General features: G+C 36.1%; 4 protein-coding genes across 7 annotated transcripts; 1 reads left to right on the forward strand and 3 right to left on the reverse strand.

Moving 5' to 3' along the window:
• Positions 1 to 1,110: 1,110 nt before the first annotated feature.
• On the reverse strand, positions 1,111 to 4,948 carry LOC106337265 (ABC transporter G family member 27). 4 transcript variants are annotated; one of them, XM_013776351.1, is made up of 11 exons: positions 4,520 to 4,948; positions 4,350 to 4,423; positions 3,867 to 3,958; positions 3,482 to 3,717; positions 3,251 to 3,406; positions 2,983 to 3,166; positions 2,613 to 2,921; positions 2,249 to 2,536; positions 1,894 to 2,178; positions 1,714 to 1,821; positions 1,111 to 1,412 (listed from the first exon to the last, which is right to left on the reverse strand). In XM_013776351.1, the coding sequence occupies exons 3-11, from the start codon at positions 3,876 to 3,878 to the stop codon at positions 1,191 to 1,193; spliced, it is 1,800 nt and encodes a 599-aa protein (XP_013631805.1). In that variant the 5' UTR covers positions 3,879 to 3,958; positions 4,350 to 4,423; positions 4,520 to 4,948; the 3' UTR covers positions 1,111 to 1,190. The 4 variants fall into 4 exon arrangements, with proteins under 4 accessions (XP_013631805.1, XP_013631804.1, XP_013631802.1 ...); XM_013776350.1 differs by having other exon boundaries at positions 3,867 to 4,270; positions 4,520 to 4,646; XM_013776348.1 differs by lacking the exon at positions 3,867 to 3,958 and having other exon boundaries at positions 4,520 to 4,934.
• A 706-nt stretch (positions 4,949 to 5,654) lies between these two features.
• Positions 5,655 to 7,392, reverse strand: LOC106337330 (ATP synthase subunit d, mitochondrial-like). Its single transcript, XM_013776428.1, has 5 exons — positions 7,083 to 7,392; positions 6,667 to 6,748; positions 6,276 to 6,340; positions 6,110 to 6,196; positions 5,655 to 6,001 (listed from the first exon to the last, which is right to left on the reverse strand). The coding sequence occupies exons 1-5, from the start codon at positions 7,251 to 7,253 to the stop codon at positions 5,900 to 5,902; spliced, it is 507 nt and encodes a 168-aa protein (XP_013631882.1). The 5' UTR covers positions 7,254 to 7,392; the 3' UTR covers positions 5,655 to 5,899.
• A 1,323-nt stretch (positions 7,393 to 8,715) lies between these two features.
• LOC106339701 (protein IQ-DOMAIN 1) lies at positions 8,716 to 11,194 on the reverse strand. The gene is made up of 7 exons (XM_013778560.1): positions 10,963 to 11,194; positions 10,748 to 10,867; positions 10,526 to 10,625; positions 10,121 to 10,432; positions 9,818 to 10,033; positions 9,611 to 9,730; positions 8,716 to 9,546 (listed from the first exon to the last, which is right to left on the reverse strand). The coding sequence occupies exons 3-7, from the start codon at positions 10,595 to 10,597 to the stop codon at positions 8,929 to 8,931; spliced, it is 1,338 nt and encodes a 445-aa protein (XP_013634014.1). The 5' UTR covers positions 10,598 to 10,625; positions 10,748 to 10,867; positions 10,963 to 11,194; the 3' UTR covers positions 8,716 to 8,928.
• A 2,482-nt stretch (positions 11,195 to 13,676) lies between these two features.
• LOC106336926 lies at positions 13,677 to 16,232 on the forward strand. The gene is made up of 6 exons (XM_013775907.1): positions 13,677 to 13,789; positions 13,900 to 14,023; positions 14,100 to 14,262; positions 14,329 to 14,488; positions 14,592 to 14,898; positions 14,995 to 16,232. Exons 1-6 carry the CDS (start codon positions 13,761 to 13,763, stop codon positions 16,063 to 16,065), a joined length of 1,854 nt encoding a protein of 617 aa, XP_013631361.1. The 5' UTR covers positions 13,677 to 13,760; the 3' UTR covers positions 16,066 to 16,232.
• Positions 16,233 to 17,790: the final 1,558 nt, after the last annotated feature.

Consider the following 17,790-nt stretch of genomic DNA (forward strand, 5'->3'; position numbering starts at 1 on the left):
GACGTAGTATTGAAAAATGTTAAAATTATACACAGTCAAATACACATATATACGGCCGAGGGTTATATTGCGGTTTGACTGGCACTTGGAGGGTTGATCCGTGGGTTTTTGAGTTTGCGGATTAATTTGCAAAAAAAACCACATTGAGGGTTTTTTTGCAGAAAACCCTTGTTGAAAAGACCGCAGCGAACAGTCAATTCTGGTAAAAGAAGACTTTTGTCATGTTTCTCTAATGAATCACGTCAATGGAGATGGCGTAAGTATGTATGGCACAGTGGTAAAGTTTGGTTGAGAAAATTATATCTCAAGCATAGTCAACCCACACACTTAGTCATTTATGATCTTCAGAGGAATAATATATCAAAGTATTGAAATAATTAGGGCATTGTGAGATAGGATTGAGCTGGTATTATGTTTTTTCTATAGCTCCGTCATCGGCTTGTTTGAATCGCTTTGCTTCTCTTTCTTTGATTTAATTTACTTCTGGTTACTTAGTTTGTTCGGTTGTCAATTTATTTTAAATTTGGCAAAGTTTTTGATTGTTTTTTTGTGTGCTTCTTTCAATGGATTTGGAAAAAAAAAACTTCGGTTCAATTGAACCGTTTAGAAAAGTCAATTGACAGACCTACTGCGGATGGTGGCAACGGGTTTTACCGGCTTCAATCGTTGATGGTTCTTCATGTGATGGTGACGGAGTTCTTGCTGCAAACTATGGTTACTTCAGAAGGCAACATCAAATTCTATGAAACGGTAATCTCTTTGACTCTATTATTATCAATAGAGCAATATAAAGAGTTGTTTTGTCTCAGTGGTTCCTACTGGAGTATTAAAAAGAGAGTGACAATCATTCTCAATTCAGAGTGAAGCGTGGTGTTTTTGGATTAATGCTAAGATTATCTTCCTTGAGATTCAACTATTTTATAAGCAAATATGGAGCTTTTAAATGAAAAATCTTTAGTCATCCACACGCAAAATAGATATGTGTGAATTTACTTTAGATCCCTACTGATATAGCCCTTCTCTTATATTTATTTTGCTAGTTTTCATTGTTTAGAACTTTTTGCTGACTTAATAATACAATCCAACGTTAAAAAAATACACACTATGAAGTAAGTGGAAATATATATAAACAAGCAAAGATAATAAATTAAGTGGACACATTATATATAAATTCCTATTTGTAAGTAAATTTAAGTTAAAATGTGGAGCTTCATTCTTCGAAGAGAAAGATAAGCCAAGAGACGGTAGCCAATAATCATAGCTACGAGAGCACTCACTTCCTTAAGTCCATTCACTATCTCCTCTCCGTTTACATCCTGCATGATTTGTTCATATTGAACCTTGACAAGGAGCTTGTATGTGTGATAGTTGAATGACATGTAACGTATCCATGCAATAAACATCGGAACTTTCTGCCAAAGACAAACAAAAAATGATCAGTGCTAAGCAATTCATTACAGTTATAACACTCCTTTATCTATGTATGATGATAAGTTTTAGGATTTGCTTATCTGAAACAGCATATGATCTTAATTAGAGGTAAATATCTCACTGTAAGTAGAAGTTTACAACATGTCTGAACGTGGAGAAAGGTATGTAAGAACAATGTACTATGTTGTCCAAAAAAACAACCCTGTTTATAATTTTGAAATCAATCAAGAATGTACCAGAAGGATCTTGTCTTTGAATTGGAAGTTGTATATAATAATCTACCTTTACGAAGTAGCCACCAGCGAGCATGAAAGTCATCACAGTTACTGATGCTAAAGTTGTGGCCTTCTTCAAATCCATTAAGCTTGCCCCTATAGCTAATCCAAGTCCCTAAACACAAAAAAGTTGTTAGCATTTTTGGGTTCAATATATCCTCTAGTTTCACAATGAGACCCTTTTTACCTGAGCTGCAACGATGCAGAGGAAGACTGTGAGCACACTTAGGAAAAAGGATTCAGCTCTTAGTCTCAATCCTGCCATGAAATATACAACTACCAGGAAAAGCACAGGTAATATCAAGTCAAGTGGCAGGTCGCTTGTGGTCCTAGCCACAAAATATGCACTTAATCTATACATATTAGACTCTCTTTCCTTGCTCAGCATTGCTCTCTCTTGAGGAAACGTGAAGATCGCTGTGAATACCGGAAAGAATCCCCAGAAAACAGCAATGAAGAAGAGTAGACCTACCTGAGATAAAGAGAGAGTTCCATTTTCAACATAAGCGACTAATTTCTAGACCATGAACATGTTCTCGTACCTGATCTTGTAGACCTTTGGGATGTTGAATGTCTGATTGCCACCAGAGTAAACCTAAGATAATGGCAGTGGATAGCACTTGAGTGACTCTCAACCAGCTGAAATAGTCATGCTTACGTTCTTTAAATCCTCTTAAAGAGAGTATGCAGTACTGATCCCACCAGCTTAACCCCCATTCTCGCTTGGGGCAAGTTATCATCAGTTTAACTTCTTCATCAAGAGGAACTGGTTCCATAAGTTTCTTCTTCTCCTTGACTTCAATCTGTGTCTTGTAAGCCTCCTCAAGATACTGTGTTTCCGCATCAACATCACAGTTAATATGATATAGCTCTAGAAAGGTATCTTGAACTGTATCTTTGCCTCACCTCATATACAACTGTAGGAGTTGGCTTGGAAGATCTTATCTTTCTGCAAGACTTTTCCATCTTCGTTTCCTCTTTAAGAGCTGAGGGTATGGAGATATCGTTCATGTTTCCATTTGCCAAGTCCAGCAAGAACTCTGCTGGGTTCATGGAGAGTAGAGGAGAACAACCTATGGAAGAGAAGTAAGACATTGCTTCTGATGCTTTCCCAAAGTAAAGCAAGCTTCCTCTGCTGAGTACAACCAGCTTGTCGAATCTGTGAAAGAGCCTGCTTGACGGTTGGTGGATTGTTGTTACTATAGTTTTCCCAGCCTGCATGCCAACAAGTAAGAACTTGGTTATGGTCAAAACAGGATTTAGAGCTGTCTCTTACCTTTGCTATACTTTGTAGCATCTGAACAATCTTTAGAGCAGTAGTAGAGTCCAAACTAGAAGTGGGTTCATCAAGGAAAAGAAGTGAAGGATTAGTCATGATCTCATTCCCAATACAAACCCTTTTCCTCTCCCCACCTGACACACCACGCACAAATGACCCTCCAATCATTGTGTCTTGGCACCTTATATAATAGTCACAAGCGTTACCTTTACCGTAAGGGAAATTTCTCAAACAATTTAAATGATATTAGTAGATGGTAATGTACCTTTCCAGGCCAAGCTCTTGTATAACATTGATAGCTCTTTGCTCCTTCAGCTGCTTTGTGAGGGTCTTAGGAAGGCGTAAAAGAGCTGTGTAGGTTAGTGTCTCTTTAACAGTTAAGTGAGGGAACAGAACATCATCTTGAGTCACAAATCCAATCCTGCCATGTTAATGGTACAAATTATATATGCATCCACAGTTTCATTTAGAGGCTGAACTGGAATCTTATATTAACCTGGTTTTCAAGTGCTTAGAATATGGTTTATCATTGTAGCTGACCGATCCACCCATGTTTTGGTGATTAAATCTTCCACAAAGCACATTGAGTAGTGTAGTTTTGCCACTTCCAGAAGGTCCCATGAGAGCCAGAAGCTCCCCTGGATAGGCTGAACCACTAATCCCATTCAAGATGCTCTTTCCTGATGATGATGTCATTGCTTTACAAGTTACCTTGTATGTGATGTCTATGAACTGCATAGCACATGACAAGAATTGATTTGATCAGTAAATTTTCAAGCACAAGTTCCCACAAATATATGCCTTAGTTTGCAAGAAAATATATTCTTTTTCTAGGGATAAATTACTCAAAAGTCTCTCTGATTTATTCAGAATTACAATACATATATAACCATACCCTTTTGGTCCAGCGTGAAGCTCTGCTTCACATGTTGCCAAGAACCAGTAAACTGTAGTTGAGCCTCCTAAGCGTGGACTTTTGGGCACCAAAGTTAGACCAACAAAGAAGGCAAAACAGAGGTTTCCATTGTCTAGGAATATTCATGATGCTCTGTCTTAATGCAATGCGGATGATAAAAACTAAATGTAAACTGTTTCTTGGTTATGGGAGGATTTATAATTCTTGTACATAAAACATGATATGAGATACAACAGACCCACTGAAGTTGGACTAATCAATGGCATCAAAATCATATATATATTTCTATGGACTTTTGTGGTTTTGATGATTTAGATACATATCGCCATGTTGACAGAAAAAATAAAAGATACATATCTCCATCAGTGCCTGCGCTCAAATAGAGAGTATCATAAATATCAATTCCTACTGTTTCCCATAATATTATCTATATGGGGAAATGGTTCACCTTCAGATATATTGGAAAGGTTGGTTCTTCTTGAAGCTTGACCACACTACTAGTTGCTGCTTCAATATCTTCCACTGCGACACGAATAATAATAAGAACAAAGAACTCAATACACGCCATAGTTGACATCAAGACTTGCAATTAGATGCCGTGCTTAATGGTTATCTTACAGTTATCATCATTGCTGCATGATTGCTCTGAAGGAATGATTTCTTCTTCATGTGGCACAGCAAAGCCAGTAAAAGAGAAGGAAAGTCCAAGGGAAGCACTAGAGGCTCGGCTAAGAGCCTCACCACCAGTGAGACGACCAAGGTCAAGAGTCTTGGCCTTCCTTATGTGTGTGTTCCTTGTGTAGTTGCTGCTGCCACTTTGGCTCGGTGATGACGATGCTCTTACATGCTGCTTTCTCCCATGGCTACTGCCCCCACCATTACTGAAGTCGAGTGAACTAGACTTAAGAGCTTCTGATAGTGTCTCAGATTTGGCCTTGACCAAGCCTGATGATGACGAGGTTCCCATTTCCATCTTGTTTCCCCACCGGTGTTTCTGTACGTTGCAGCTGAGGTGTTGGGAAGTTCTCTGTTGTTTTTTATTTTCTTGGAGACGTGACACACAAACATTACCTATTTATAGAGTTGGGGACGCCCTTTGGTCATAGACACGTGATTGACATGAGACCATTACCTACGAACTAATCTCTGGCTCATGCATTTTACAGGTAGATACACGTTATACTTTAAAGAAAAATGGTCTTATCTATCTATCTTCATTTATACAGTTATTAGCAAAACGACAAAACCTGACTTTCGGTACAGACGGGGTAGGAGAGCAGCACGTGGTTCTTGCTTCTCTAGACCAATCAAGATTTGTCTTTCTACGGTACCTACTTACTAGTAAGCACATTGCTAACCGATATTGGCTACTTGTAATTTTACAAGCAGCGACGTGAACTCTGTATCTAAGAACATCTTTTAACTAAAAAAACTAAAAAAGTTTTTAAATAAGAGATATAAGAGACATCTCTCAGCTTTTTCACGCTAACTAAGAGACCTACAATAAACAGAGACCTACAATAAACATGTTCTAATATTCAGTTGACAAAAGAGATGGGAAGTTTTATTGCTCCTCTCTTGGCTCATCACTATGCAGTGTATCAGTCAACCAATTCAACGTAAGCAAAGAGAAATCTAAACCAACACTTGTATCCAAACCGGTTTGTTGAAACCAACCCAAAGACTCAACAACAAACCGGAAGATTTATCAACAAACCAATTTGCTAATGGTTAAGATTTCTTACACTTGATAGATCTTTTTAACTCTTATTATTCTCTTTAGAACAAAACGAAACAATATTATGACATTGACAACTGAAACCAAATGGGTTTTATCGTCATCGTCTCATTGGATCTCCAATGAAATATCTCAACACACTGCTTACGTAAATGGAGTGGTCGTTATTATGTTATGATTGACTCTCACAAAATCACATCAAAAGAAAAAAGAGAAGAGAGAGTTTCATTTCCAGACCGGAGATACAGAACATATGATGATCAGTATCCCCAGTAGTCGTTACGGATCTCGTCATCAAACTTCTTCTTGAGTTCTGGGTGCTTCTCAAAGTACTCATCTGCAGTCATCGTGCTGAGCTTTTTCTGATTACGCCAACACACACATGTAAAGACATGCATGAGAATCTTGAGTTAACAGAACTATATCGGATTGAACTTTGTATAAGACAAACTTGTTAACGGGGTACTTACGCTTATCTCCTGGACATCAATAATTTCTTTCTCCAGCCGTTGAGACTCCTTGAGAGATTTATGTTCTGCTTCTTTGAGTTCCACCAGCTATAGAAATAAAGAAACGACCAAGTTAGCTGAAAAGACCCTAGTCTAAACAATGGAGTTTGTAAAAGCTAGTGCTCACCAAAGCATCAAACTTTGGCTTGTATTCAGGGGTAACATTGTCCACGTACTTAGGAATCTCAATGCCTGCAGCAAACCAGAAAGAGCAATCAAAAATTCATTTTGGTATATCTTCATACTCGCAACAAAAACTGGAAACTTCAGTTTAAATATAATGCAGATCTCTTTCAAGACTTTCTAGTCAGGTTTGACTTGAGAGCAAAACAAAAGCAAGTCCAAGTCTTTCACTTGATCACAAACACAAAAATTAGTTACAAACGAACTGATGGGTGTATTTGTATCATATCATATACTGCAGGTCAGTAATTTTGAAGATGAACGTGATAACTAGAGAAGTTGCGGTTCTGTTCAACAAAACAGATTTGCAGAAGAAGGAAAAGAATAGAACATACTGTCGTAAGCTTCCTTGTACATGTCAACAACGCCAGAGCCAATGCCCTTTCTGTAGAAATCCCAATCAATGGGTTCAGGCTCCTTCAACACATAAAGAAACATCAATCCACACAAACCAATGCATAAAAACAAGAACGACTTCGTAGAAAATAGCAATTCAGTGAAACAAAGCAATGACCAGGGCACAAGTAGAAAAATGAATATGAGCTATAAGCAAAAGGCCAAGCAACAATGTCCTCTGATTAATGAAATAGAAGATCCTATCAACAATGAGAAAAACAATTTTCAACATTATATACGAGCCAAGTGTCACCAACAACCAATCTCAAATCGAATCACCTGATCCAGATTACTAATGCCGATGAAGATCTAAGGACATACAGAGATTCAAGAGAAAGGTAATCGGAAGATTAACCTGGCTGAACTTGGTCTGCAGCTGGGTGTTGACCTCATCGAAAGCACGACGGAGGTTGGAGAACTCTCTGCGAGCCTCATCGGTGACAAGGACCTTCGCCATCCCTTCCCAATCTATTGTCCTCGACGCTTTGAACGCCACATCCGCCACTTTCTTCCCGACTCCGCTCATTTTTCTCAATTTCACCACACTGATGGAAGAAGAAGAAGAAGAAGAAGAAGAAGAAGTAAACGTCGTCTGATCCGAAGGGAAAGCCCTAGAATCTCAAGCCTTACAGGCCCCTTTCTTTTCTCTTTGTTTGCAACTTTGAGCCTTTAATTTTTTATTTTTTTTCAAATTCAACCCAATTAACTTGGTTCTGAGTTTTACATTAATTTCTCTTGGAAATTTTTTATAAATTTTAATGATTATTTCTATTTTTTAATACAAAAAATCTGACTAATATAATACTTCGTATGTTTCATTTCAGTCGTTGTTTTATATTTTGACACATTCATTAAGAAAACATTTAATTTGTATATTTACTAAATAAAATCATCATTACCAATAGGGCAAATGTCCAAAATAGCACATTTCTAAATTTATATCACAAAAATAGCACTCAAAAACTAAAATGACCAAAATAGCACATTTTTAAGTTTATATCTTATCCGCAAAACTTTATTTCTCAATTCTAAACCCTAAACCCTAAACTCTAAACCCTAAACCCTAAATCCTAAACCTTAAACTCTAAACCCTAAACCCTAAACCCTAAACCCTAAACCCTAAACCCTAAACCCTAAACCCTAAACCCTAAACCCTAAACCCTAAACCCTAAACCCTAAACCCTAAACCCTAAACCCTAAACCCTAAACCCTAAACCCTAAACCCTAAACCCTAAACCCTAAACCCTAAACCCTAAACCCTAAACCCTAAACCCTAAACCCTAAACCCTAAACCCTAAACCCTAAACCCTAAACCCTAAACCCTAAACCCTAAACCCTAAACCCTAAACCCTAAACCCTAAACCCTAAACCCTAAACCCTAAACCCTAAACCCTAAACCCTAAACCCTAAACCCTAAATCCTAAACCCCACCCTTTAACTCTAAACCCTAAGTTTGTGACTTTTGATAAAACATTAAGTGCTATTTTTGTGACTTTTGACTTTGAGTGCTAGTTTGAGAACAAAAACTTGATTTAGTGCTATTTTTGTCTTTTTCTCTTACCAATACATCTAACAATATTTCAACTAATAAAATATTGACTGAAATATAAAGTCAATAGATTTTGCATTATACTTATAAAACTACACTTATTTTGAAACGAAAATTTTACTAAAGAAAGAAATATTAGATTCGTCTCGAATGTCATTCTATACTACTAACTTCTAGAATGTCACTCGATTCTACGACCTCTAAACTTTGTCTAGTTAACTAATAATACAATCCATGTTTTAAAAAAATCTTTCCATGATTTTTTTTATAGCCGAAGTAATAATACCTGGTCAAATTTTAATAGTACACATATATGTGTTTTTTAGGACTCTAATGTATAGAATCTCTTGTTGGAGATGCTCTTACTACGTTGTTTTTGTTCTTCACATGAATCCTCACATGAAATGCTTAAGAAGAAACTGAGAAATTACACTGAAAATCACTAATCTTGATTATATTTTTGTCTTTTAATCAGTATGAAAGTTACATGAACAACCAATCAAAAAAATCAAAACAAATAGTTAAGTTTAAAGCAGTAAAAAAAAATCCAAAACAAAATAAAGACAATTGTTATAGACAAAAGACACAACAGAATATTCTCTGATCTCACCTCTGTTGCATACTTTTGTCTAAACTATATCCCGTCTCCTGCTTAAGCAAGAACAGTATCTTTACTTTTATTGTTACCACTGCTTTCCAGCTTAGGAGGACCTGAAAACCGTCTTACAGTCTTATTAGGAGAGTCAGAGAACGAAAGCCGCTTTTTCGCCGTCTTCTCTAAGCCCAAAGGACTAAGGTTTGAGAGCCGTGCTCTCGCTTTAGCTGCTTGTGTAAGCGCCATGTAGCCCGGAACTGACTGAGAGACACTACTACTAGCGATACTGCTCTCATCATCTCTAGTGGATGGCAATGACCCGCCAATGCTATGCCTACGGTTGCCAGGCTGTTCTGATTGGATACTCAACCTGCTCTTCGAGTCTTCATCCCCACTTGGGGCTTGCCTCACTCCAGGGCTTGACATTCTTCGACTACTCGGTGGTGTGATTCGTCTCGGTGAAGGCTTTCTGCCGCGTGGGATTATCTCAGACCTGGCACGGCTTGCTACACTATTGGCAGCAGAAGAGGTTTTGTCAGCGGTGTCTGGTGTGAGTGTGACTGACTGGTTCTCATTTGGTCGTGCAGCCATCCAACGTTCTAGCCAGCTCCAGCCCCAATGCGGGTTGTTCGGATCCATGAATGTTTGTGAAATAGATGAGCTTTTCCACGTATTCTGCATGTTAAACAGTTTTTGAGTTTTATAACTATTATAGTGTAAAGATGCTAAAGTTTGATACCTGATGAGTGTATGCATATGCAAGTGCTTTTTCTCTTCTCATTGTTGCTACTTGCTTGTTCAACATGTTTGCTTCAACTCTCTCCCTAGACAGTGTGCTATCATCCCAGTTTCCTCCAATCTATTTCACAAAACACAATACAATCATTAAAGAAAAAAAACTGTGCAACTAAAACTATCAATGATCTTTGTGTGGACTTGACTTTACCTTAGCAAACTCTTTATTGTGTTTCTGTTGGAGCTTTCTTGCACAAGCTTGCTTATCCTCTGACAACCGTAGCCTTCTCTCACGAATCTGATATTGTAATCTAGCTAGTGTTTGCATGCTCTGCAATGTTGATGTGGCTTGACGTCTTACACCTTTCCCTTGCACTAGAGACTTTAGCCTCACAAGTCCTCTCAACGCACGCAACGCTCTCCTTGCCTTCAAAAAGGTAACCAAAAGGTAATGAACTCGTTTCCATTACCAAACCAAACTTAAAAATGTGAAACATTAAAACGATATTATTACCATATAACCTCTAAATGCTGTCTGAATCTTGATAGCAGCAATATCTTCCTTTGATTTCCCAGGGAAACGTGATACCGCAGTGAGACGAACAACTTCAGCTGCAGCTTGAGCAGCTGCAACAGCTGCATCTGCGGCAGCAGCAGTTGCAACAGCCACAGAGTAAGCATGTCTGCTCTGTTCCTCCTCGATCTCCTTTAGTTTCGCTTCTCTAGCAACACAAAGAGTGTTGCTAGGCAATGAACCAGCTACACCAGGAGTGGTGACATCCAACTTCTTGGATTTACCAAACCACTTCTTGGCCTTATGTGGCTTCTAATGAAAGCATAATAAAAACCATCAAAGACATGATAATAACCAACCATTTGTATGTATATGATGAAGATAGTTTTAAGGATCAGTAGAGACCTGTTCATCTTTTGTTTGTTTTGGTCTGGGAGTGAAGGCCTTCTTCACAACAGCAAACCAACTCTTACCCATTTTTTTAGTTTTTCCTTTTTCAGATTATCTGCAAATGCATTCATGACCAAACATTATATTATATATACTAATATAACTTGTTTAATTAAATACCAAGATTCAAGACTTCATCTTTTCATCCTGAATCTAAAAGCAAGTCAGAGCACTCACAGATTAGAATCAAGTTTGGATCTTTCTTGAAGCCGAGGTTTTTTTTTGTAAGGACGAAAAAAACTCGGAGAAAAAAAAGCCAAACCTTGAAGACGTTTCAGTTTTGTTCAAACGCAGAATCTGAGGAACAAAAGAAGGGCTTCAGTTTCAGTAATGAATTAAAGACAGAGACACACGTATACATATGTAACTGCGTAGTACACACGCGTACTTACACTTGGGAGTAGCAACAGTGAAAACTTGAAGACAAAAAAATCTTTAAAAAAAAAGAATGGCTTAGATCGACCAAACAGTAGAGAAAGAGAGTTCTTTTTGTATGATAGAGACAAAGAAGGATGAATATGGTAAGGAAGTGGAATGATCTAACTTATGTATGTATGGGTACAACAAAATCTGGTTAGAGGAAAAGAGGGAAGGAAGGAAGGAACAGATCTTGAAGGAGAAGCGGTCCAGAGGAATGAAACAGTGCCCGTGACAACAGGTTATTATTTAATTAGACCTTTTCTTCATACCATAGTTGGAATATTCTATTTATCTCATTTTCATATATTTATTATCTACATAATTAGTTTTTTTGAAACATTTCATTTTATTGGGGTTTGTTTCTGTTGTCCCTTTGACTAACGAACTAATATTTGTTTTTGAGTGCATCAGATGTTTATTTTGTTATATGCACGTCTAATTTATTTATCCCATAACATTCTAACTTACCATTATTGATCTCTATTTTATCACATGATCATGATGACGACGGCTTAACAAAATTAAATCCCAAGTATCTTAAATCCACAGCCGATTGTGGTTAATGAAACACTCGTTTTGGTTTAAACAATTAATATATATATGGCGTATAATCTCCAAAATATAATTTTCTTTGTTAAAATATCTATGGTGTTTTAGATATTATTATAATATTTATTTCTAAAAGTTAAAATAAATACTAAATTGTCTATTAAGATCACATAATTATCATTTTTATAATGACTACTTTTATCTATTTTTACACGAATAGCAAATACTCAATTTTCAAAAGAAAAGTCATTTTGTTTTGTTGCTTTCTTTTTTTTAAGTTTAGATTACTCAAGTTTGAGATATGAAGGCATGGCAATGAAGAAGAACAAGTGGATTGCACGTTTACTAATAGTCGGTGGCTGGACTCTCTAAGACTATAAGCTATACCCCTTTAGATTTCCCACATAGATGAACTTCTAGAATTTATGACCCTAACATGAAATTGTTGGATATTAATCTTTATTTTAGGGAATTTGCACTCTATAGCGTAAAAAAATTAATAATTAGTTGCATGACACTTTACCCTAATATGCTACGATGCATTGTGTATTTTCTGTAATAATGCATTTATACCCCTAGTAGCAACCAGTGACGGAGATGTGAATCGACGTGGGTCGAAACTATAAAAAGTATTGGAGGTTTCATAATTAACAAGAGGGTCAAACTGTTAAAAATGAACCAATTAATCTATATTTGTTACAATTATATGCATACATTAAGTTAAGTTCAGGAATTGATGTGGGTCAGTTGATCCCCCTATTTGTATACTAGCTCCGTCACTGGTAGCAACTGGTTACACCTGCTAAATAAAAAAAATAAAAATGCTTTTTACCTTATTTCTTTTTAATCCGTGGACACACAAAGATAAAGATAACATATTATATAAGATTTTCAGATTTGTGGTGAAAGTTGCCGGGAAGTACTCAGTTCACGGTGTAGTTTTGGGCGAACGGATTTAGAATGATGCCCTTATGAAAGGGAGTAATACGTGTCGCACTTTTTTTTTAAATATATTTTTTCACTGAATTTTCCTAACACGATTTTAATGAGGCATCACCTAATTTTAAACTTATTGTTTCCTTCAAAAAAAATTATCTTTGCGGTATTCGTTACAGTGCGCACACTAGCTTTTTTTTTATCAAATGAGAATATATTTCTTATTTTTAAAATAGTTTGACTAGTTGCAATGCCTTAAAAGTATAAATCTGCATCATCAATATCTCTCGTTAATGGAAATAGAGAGTACTAGAAAGACTGAGACGAAGAACACAGTACAAAAGCAAAAACTTCAAAAGGAAAATATCGTGACGATAATGTGTTGCGAAGAGAAATATTATGCGTGGTTATTCGATGAATAAGAAACCAGTTATATGGAGAGATACAATCAAAAGATTTAGTCTTATATAAAGATTAAAAAATACCTAGAATATTTTAGAAGATAAAATTCGTCAGAAAAAATGACTAGGATAGCACTAACAAAGTTTTTGTCACAAATATAACCTATAAGAATAAAAATGACAAAAATAGCACTTAATGTTTTATCAAAACAGATAAATATACATTTATACCCCAATGGTAAATTAATTTAGACATTAGAGTTTAGAGTTAAGGGGTGGGGTTTAGGGTTTAGGGTTTAGAATTTAGAGTTTAGAGTTTAGGGTTTAGGGGTGGGGTTTAGGATTTATAGTTAAGGGGTGGGGTTTAGGATTTAGGATTTAGGGTTTAGGATTTAGAGTTTAGATTTTAGGGTTTAGAGTTGGGGAGTGGGGTTTTGGTATAAGATTTCAAATTTTGAAAAATAAAAAAAAATTAAATTTTTCAAAAGATAAAATGCTATTTCGGTCATTTTAGTTTTTGAAAACTATTTTTGTGACATAAACTTAGAAATATGCTATTTTGGAGATTTGTCCAATTCGTAATGGTCATTTACATATGTAATCCATAACATTTACAAGTCTACACATTCTAAGAATTAAGCAAAGTATTAAATAAAGTTAGTCCTAATAAATGAGCTATCATAATTCATTAGCTCTACTGAATTTAGTTTATCATTGTGAACCAATAGGAACAGAGAAAACTACTTTAATAATAAAAAAAATTAAAAAGCTCGCATATATTGACTTGTGAAGTTGATTTTTGTTATTAGCAGAGAGAAGCTCTACGCAGCATAAAAAAAGGTTTTCAGACAAATCTTCGAAACTAGCAGCAGCAGATCTTCTTTATGATGGATCAGGACAACTTCGATCATCGGTATGTTTGTGTCTCTTTCTCCCAAATCAATCGTCTCCTTCAATAGAGTGTATCAACAACAACCATGTTGACTGGAATCACATGGACTTTCTAATTGCATTTTGATTTAGGTGTAATGATTCAGACGAACAAGATCATACTTCAATGACCATTGAGTTTCTCCGTGCACGTTTACTTGCTGAAAGAGCTGTTTCCAAGAGCGCAAGAGCTAAGCTTGATGGCCTCTCTGATAAAGTTCGTATTTTTTTCTGTTTGAATTTGTTGTTAACTTGTTCGTGAACTGTTTTTTTTTTTATGTCTGAATCTTTAGGTAGCAGAGCTGGAAGAACAGCTCAAGATTGCGTCTTTACAGAGAAAAAAGGCTGAACAGGCTACTGCTGATGTCCTTGCTATCCTCGAAGAACACGGGTTTCGTGATGATGCTTATGATTCAAGCTCTGATCAAGAAAGCTACTCTCAGACTACTAACTCAGGTAAGCGTTTCTATCATCTCAGTTTCTGAATTTTTCTGGTGTTGAAAGATTTATTTCCTTTTTTAGTGTCTGCCAAAAGTCTATCATGGAAAGGACGCAGGAGAGAAGCTGGTTCTTCCGAGTCCCGTAATAGGAGACAGAGAGGCTTCGTGTCTGCTTACTTTTCCTCTCCTAGACACCACCGGCAAGGAAGATCTTGTCGACAAATAAAACGCAGCGAGTCAAGGTCTGTTCATTATCTTCCGCTGCTCAGTTGCATATATATATATATATATGAATGGATTGTGCCAATGTCATGTGCTTACAAATTATTTACAATCTCTTTCCAGAACTGTATCTGAAGATCATAAGAGAGATGGAGATACAGTTGTTGATCTTCAAGGAAAAGAAGTGCTTCCTAAAACGAGTGAAGAAGCATCCACAACTGTGGTTGATGTTGTTACTGTGAGGAAGGGGGAAGAAAGCTTGCAGAAGCTGTCATCATGTTCACATGTGTTAGAGAAGGGAAACAGTATGGACGTCAAGTTGGAGAAAGCGTTAAGAAAACGTGCACAAGTTGTTGGATCTTATGAAGATATGGAAGAGACTCAGAAGCAATGGGAGAAGAAGTTCACTGAGAATAAATCATCTCCCCTGGTAATGCCCCCCCTATGTCTCATGCTTTGACCTCAAAAAAGGTATTTTATCTCTCATTAGTTGTGATTATGGTATGTTTCCATGCCTATCTTGTAGGATGTATGTGAGGTAGGAAACCATTCAGATGTGACGGATGAAAGTAATGGAGAAAAAGCTCAAGGTTCCACACTAGTACTACTACCCTCACTCTGTGTTACAAAGTCTATGGATAATTCAGTAACATCACCTGATAAGTGCTGCAAAAGTTGCGGTTCCAAATCTGTGGAACAAAATGCTTCTCCTTCTGGTTCTGGAGAACATATATCTGAGAGTCCTAAAACTGAGTCTTCCCATCCACAGAGCTGTAAAGGTTTCTCTGAGCCATCAACTATTCGGTCACCTCCTGTTACGAAACTAGATTATCCCTTAGTTCCAGCGGCAAAGGAAAAGTCTGATGCTGTGCTCACTGCGTTGAAGCAAGCTAAGCTGTCTCTGCAAGAGAAACTCAGTAGCTTACATATCAGAAAACCTGAGTATATCTCTGAGAGCTGTTATCCTTCAACCCCAGGTTCATATACGAACACATACGCACTAACTATAGAGCCAACATTTGGTACCACACCATCTCTCCCTGCTTCCAACGTTGGTTCCATGCTAGAGTTTCCTGTTGTCTGTGCTGGACTTTTCAGAGTACCCACTGATTTTTCTCCTGATGCATCAACGAGGAACAGCTTTTTAGCCTCGAGTTCTCAGAAAGCTCTTGTCAACCATTTACCTGAGAGAGACATTCCTTTGTTACCTGGAGTTCAGCTTTTCACCAGAACTTTACTAGACACAGAGCGGCCTTTGACGACCCCATACATTGGTGGACCAAAACTATGGACAGGCTTCAGGGAAGATGGTCAACCGGTTGTGGATACTCAAGAAGCCAGGCTTTATAAAGGCGCGCCAAGGGTTTCAGGGAGTGTCAGAACATCTGGTTTTGAAGGTAACCAACTTTCCTCAACTAGCTTCAGCTTAGAAAGACAAGTAAGTACACATACTCCCCTGTCAATGTCACCTAGTCGACGCGTGTATCCAGATTCAGTTCTGCGTAGTAGAGAAATGTGTTCGACTCCTTATTACACGCGTGCGGTTGGGCTGCCTCCTACTGGTGGTTCAAATGACGACTTATTTAGGCGAGCATGATTGATTCTGTTGTTGTGTACCATGTTTGTAGACTGTACCGGCTTTGTATGAATTTGGACACTACTGTAAAGAAGAGGCAAAAAGTGATGTATGTGATTCATAGCTTTTGTAATTATAGGTCATCAGTACGGTGGTTTTAAATCAAGTTTTCTTGGTTGTTTTGTATCTTCATTTGATAGATTAGTGAGTTTATACATAATTAGTTTTTTGAAACATTTCATTTTATTTGGGGTTTGTTTTTGTTGTCCCTTTGACTAACAAACTAATATTTGTTTTTGAGTGCATCAGATGTTTATTTTGTTACTAGGGGTTGGTCCGGCGGGTGATTTTACACTAAAATAATTTTATATCAAAATATATTTTAATGCTATAAAATATTTGAAATTTTATTTTTTACTGGATATAATAAATGTAATCTCTTTTTATTCTAAAATTATATTTTAAATTTTATTAGATTTTGTTGGTTTTGAATTAAAAAGACCACTAACAATTCTTTTTTGAAAACACAAAATTATTAAATTAAAAATTAAGGAAAATATAATGATTTATATTTTTTATATTTGATTTTCAATTCAGTTTGATGTAATTGAAGAAATCTAAAGTAAGAACAACTAATATTTTTTTTTATTTCTAAGAGTATCAAATTTTAATATTATTACAATAACTAACTTTTCATGATAATAAATTAATACAACCACCTCTAAGCTAAATCAATTTAAAATCAAATCCAATGTGATAAAATTATAAAAAAATTATATTTTAAAGTAATATATGAATAGTTTCAATGATGTCATAAATAATAATTAGTATATATTATGTAACAACAAATGATGTTTTATAATATATGTTTGTTTCAGTTTATATTATTTTCCATTTATAATGAGAATTTTGTTTAGTTTCTAATGTTTGACTAATTGTGTTTTTGTAGATTATTTTAGCATTGGTTGAACTTTTTATAAAAAAAAAATTGTTGGAAATTTCCCTTATGCTAATTGAAAATATTTTTATAGATTGATGGTGTTATAAATTAATAAAATATTACATTTCTAGCAGAACTTTACTGAGTTTCATACCCTATGATATCAAATAAAGCGTAATCATTAATAATCAAGAAATTAAGATGAACCAAACTGGATACAAATGTTTTTTGAAAATTGTTTTTTTTTTCTTTAAACGACAAACTAAAGAAAGTAACTAACTTTTTAATTTTTTCTGTGTTGGCTGTATTGAATGCAAGTATATAATTCCAATCTAATCAAACATAGAAAATCATATATAATTACATAACAAAATAAAACAAAACAACATATTAGCTTTATATTCCAGCGCAAAACAATCAAAGAATATGTCATTAAGCAAGCAATTATGCATGTGGGAACCGAAATTCACACCGTCGATTATAATAAATAATAATGGAGGAAAACCGAGTGAACCCGTTTTTCCTTGAAGGTCTGAATTCTCTGCGTAATCACTTTAGAACGATAAAAAGATAGATAATCGCTCTGAGGCGTTTTATTGAATAGTATGAATACAAGATTTCTCCGAGAGGAGTAGAGATATGCTAACTATCGGAACCACATGACAAGAGGCGGCCAAGACGTCCTAAGCCTTGCCGTGCTAGTCTAACCACCTAAGCCCAAAGTTCTCTAAGCTAGCAGGAGTTCTCTAAGTCTAAATTCTCGGATCCCTTTTTTTTTCCGCTCCTGCTCTCCTTATATAGTCGCT

This window comes from Brassica oleracea, chromosome C4 (assembly GCF_000695525.1).
Source record: "Brassica oleracea var. oleracea cultivar TO1000 chromosome C4, BOL, whole genome shotgun sequence".
NCBI classification, from domain to species: Eukaryota; Viridiplantae; Streptophyta; class Magnoliopsida; order Brassicales; family Brassicaceae; genus Brassica; species Brassica oleracea.

Bases quoted from the DNA above. Each gene is read 5' to 3' on its own strand.
- LOC106339701 (XM_013778560.1), bottom strand. From the start codon at position 10,597: ATGGGTAAGAGTTGGTTTGCTGTTGTGAAGAAGGCCTTCACTCCCAGA. The intron at 10,034-10,120 runs GTAATAATATCG...ACCTTTTTGAAG, and splicing joins CAGCATTTAGAGGTTATATG to GCAAGGAGAGCGTTGCGTGC. The intron at 9,731-9,817 runs GTAAAGTCAAGT...TTTGTGAAATAG, and splicing joins ACAATAAAGAGTTTGCTAAG to ATTGGAGGAAACTGGGATGA.
- LOC106336926 (XM_013775907.1), top strand. From the start codon at position 13,761: ATGATGGATCAGGACAACTTCGATCATCG. The intron at 14,024-14,099 runs GTTCGTATTTTT...CTGAATCTTTAG, and splicing joins TTGATGGCCTCTCTGATAAA to GTAGCAGAGCTGGAAGAACA. The intron at 14,263-14,328 runs GTAAGCGTTTCT...TTCCTTTTTTAG, and splicing joins CTCTCAGACTACTAACTCAG to TGTCTGCCAAAAGTCTATCA.
- LOC106337330 (XM_013776428.1), bottom strand. From the start codon at position 7,253: ATGAGCGGAGTCGGGAAGAAAGTGGCGGATGTGGCGTTCAAAGCGTCG. The intron at 6,749-7,082 runs GTTAATCTTCCG...TATGTGTTGAAG, and splicing joins TGCAGACCAAGTTCAGCCAG to GAGCCTGAACCCATTGATTG. The intron at 6,197-6,275 runs GTGAGCACTAGC...TTATTTCTATAG, and splicing joins AGCCAAAGTTTGATGCTTTG to CTGGTGGAACTCAAAGAAGC.
- LOC106337265 (XM_013776348.1), bottom strand. From the start codon at position 4,874: ATGGAAATGGGAACCTCGTCATCATCAGGCTTGGTCAAGGCCAAATCT. The intron at 3,167-3,250 runs GTACATTACCAT...CTATTATATAAG, and splicing joins CAAGAGCTTGGCCTGGAAAG to GTGCCAAGACACAATGATTG. The intron at 2,179-2,248 runs GTACGAGAACAT...TCTTTATCTCAG, and splicing joins CCAAAGGTCTACAAGATCAG to GTAGGTCTACTCTTCTTCAT.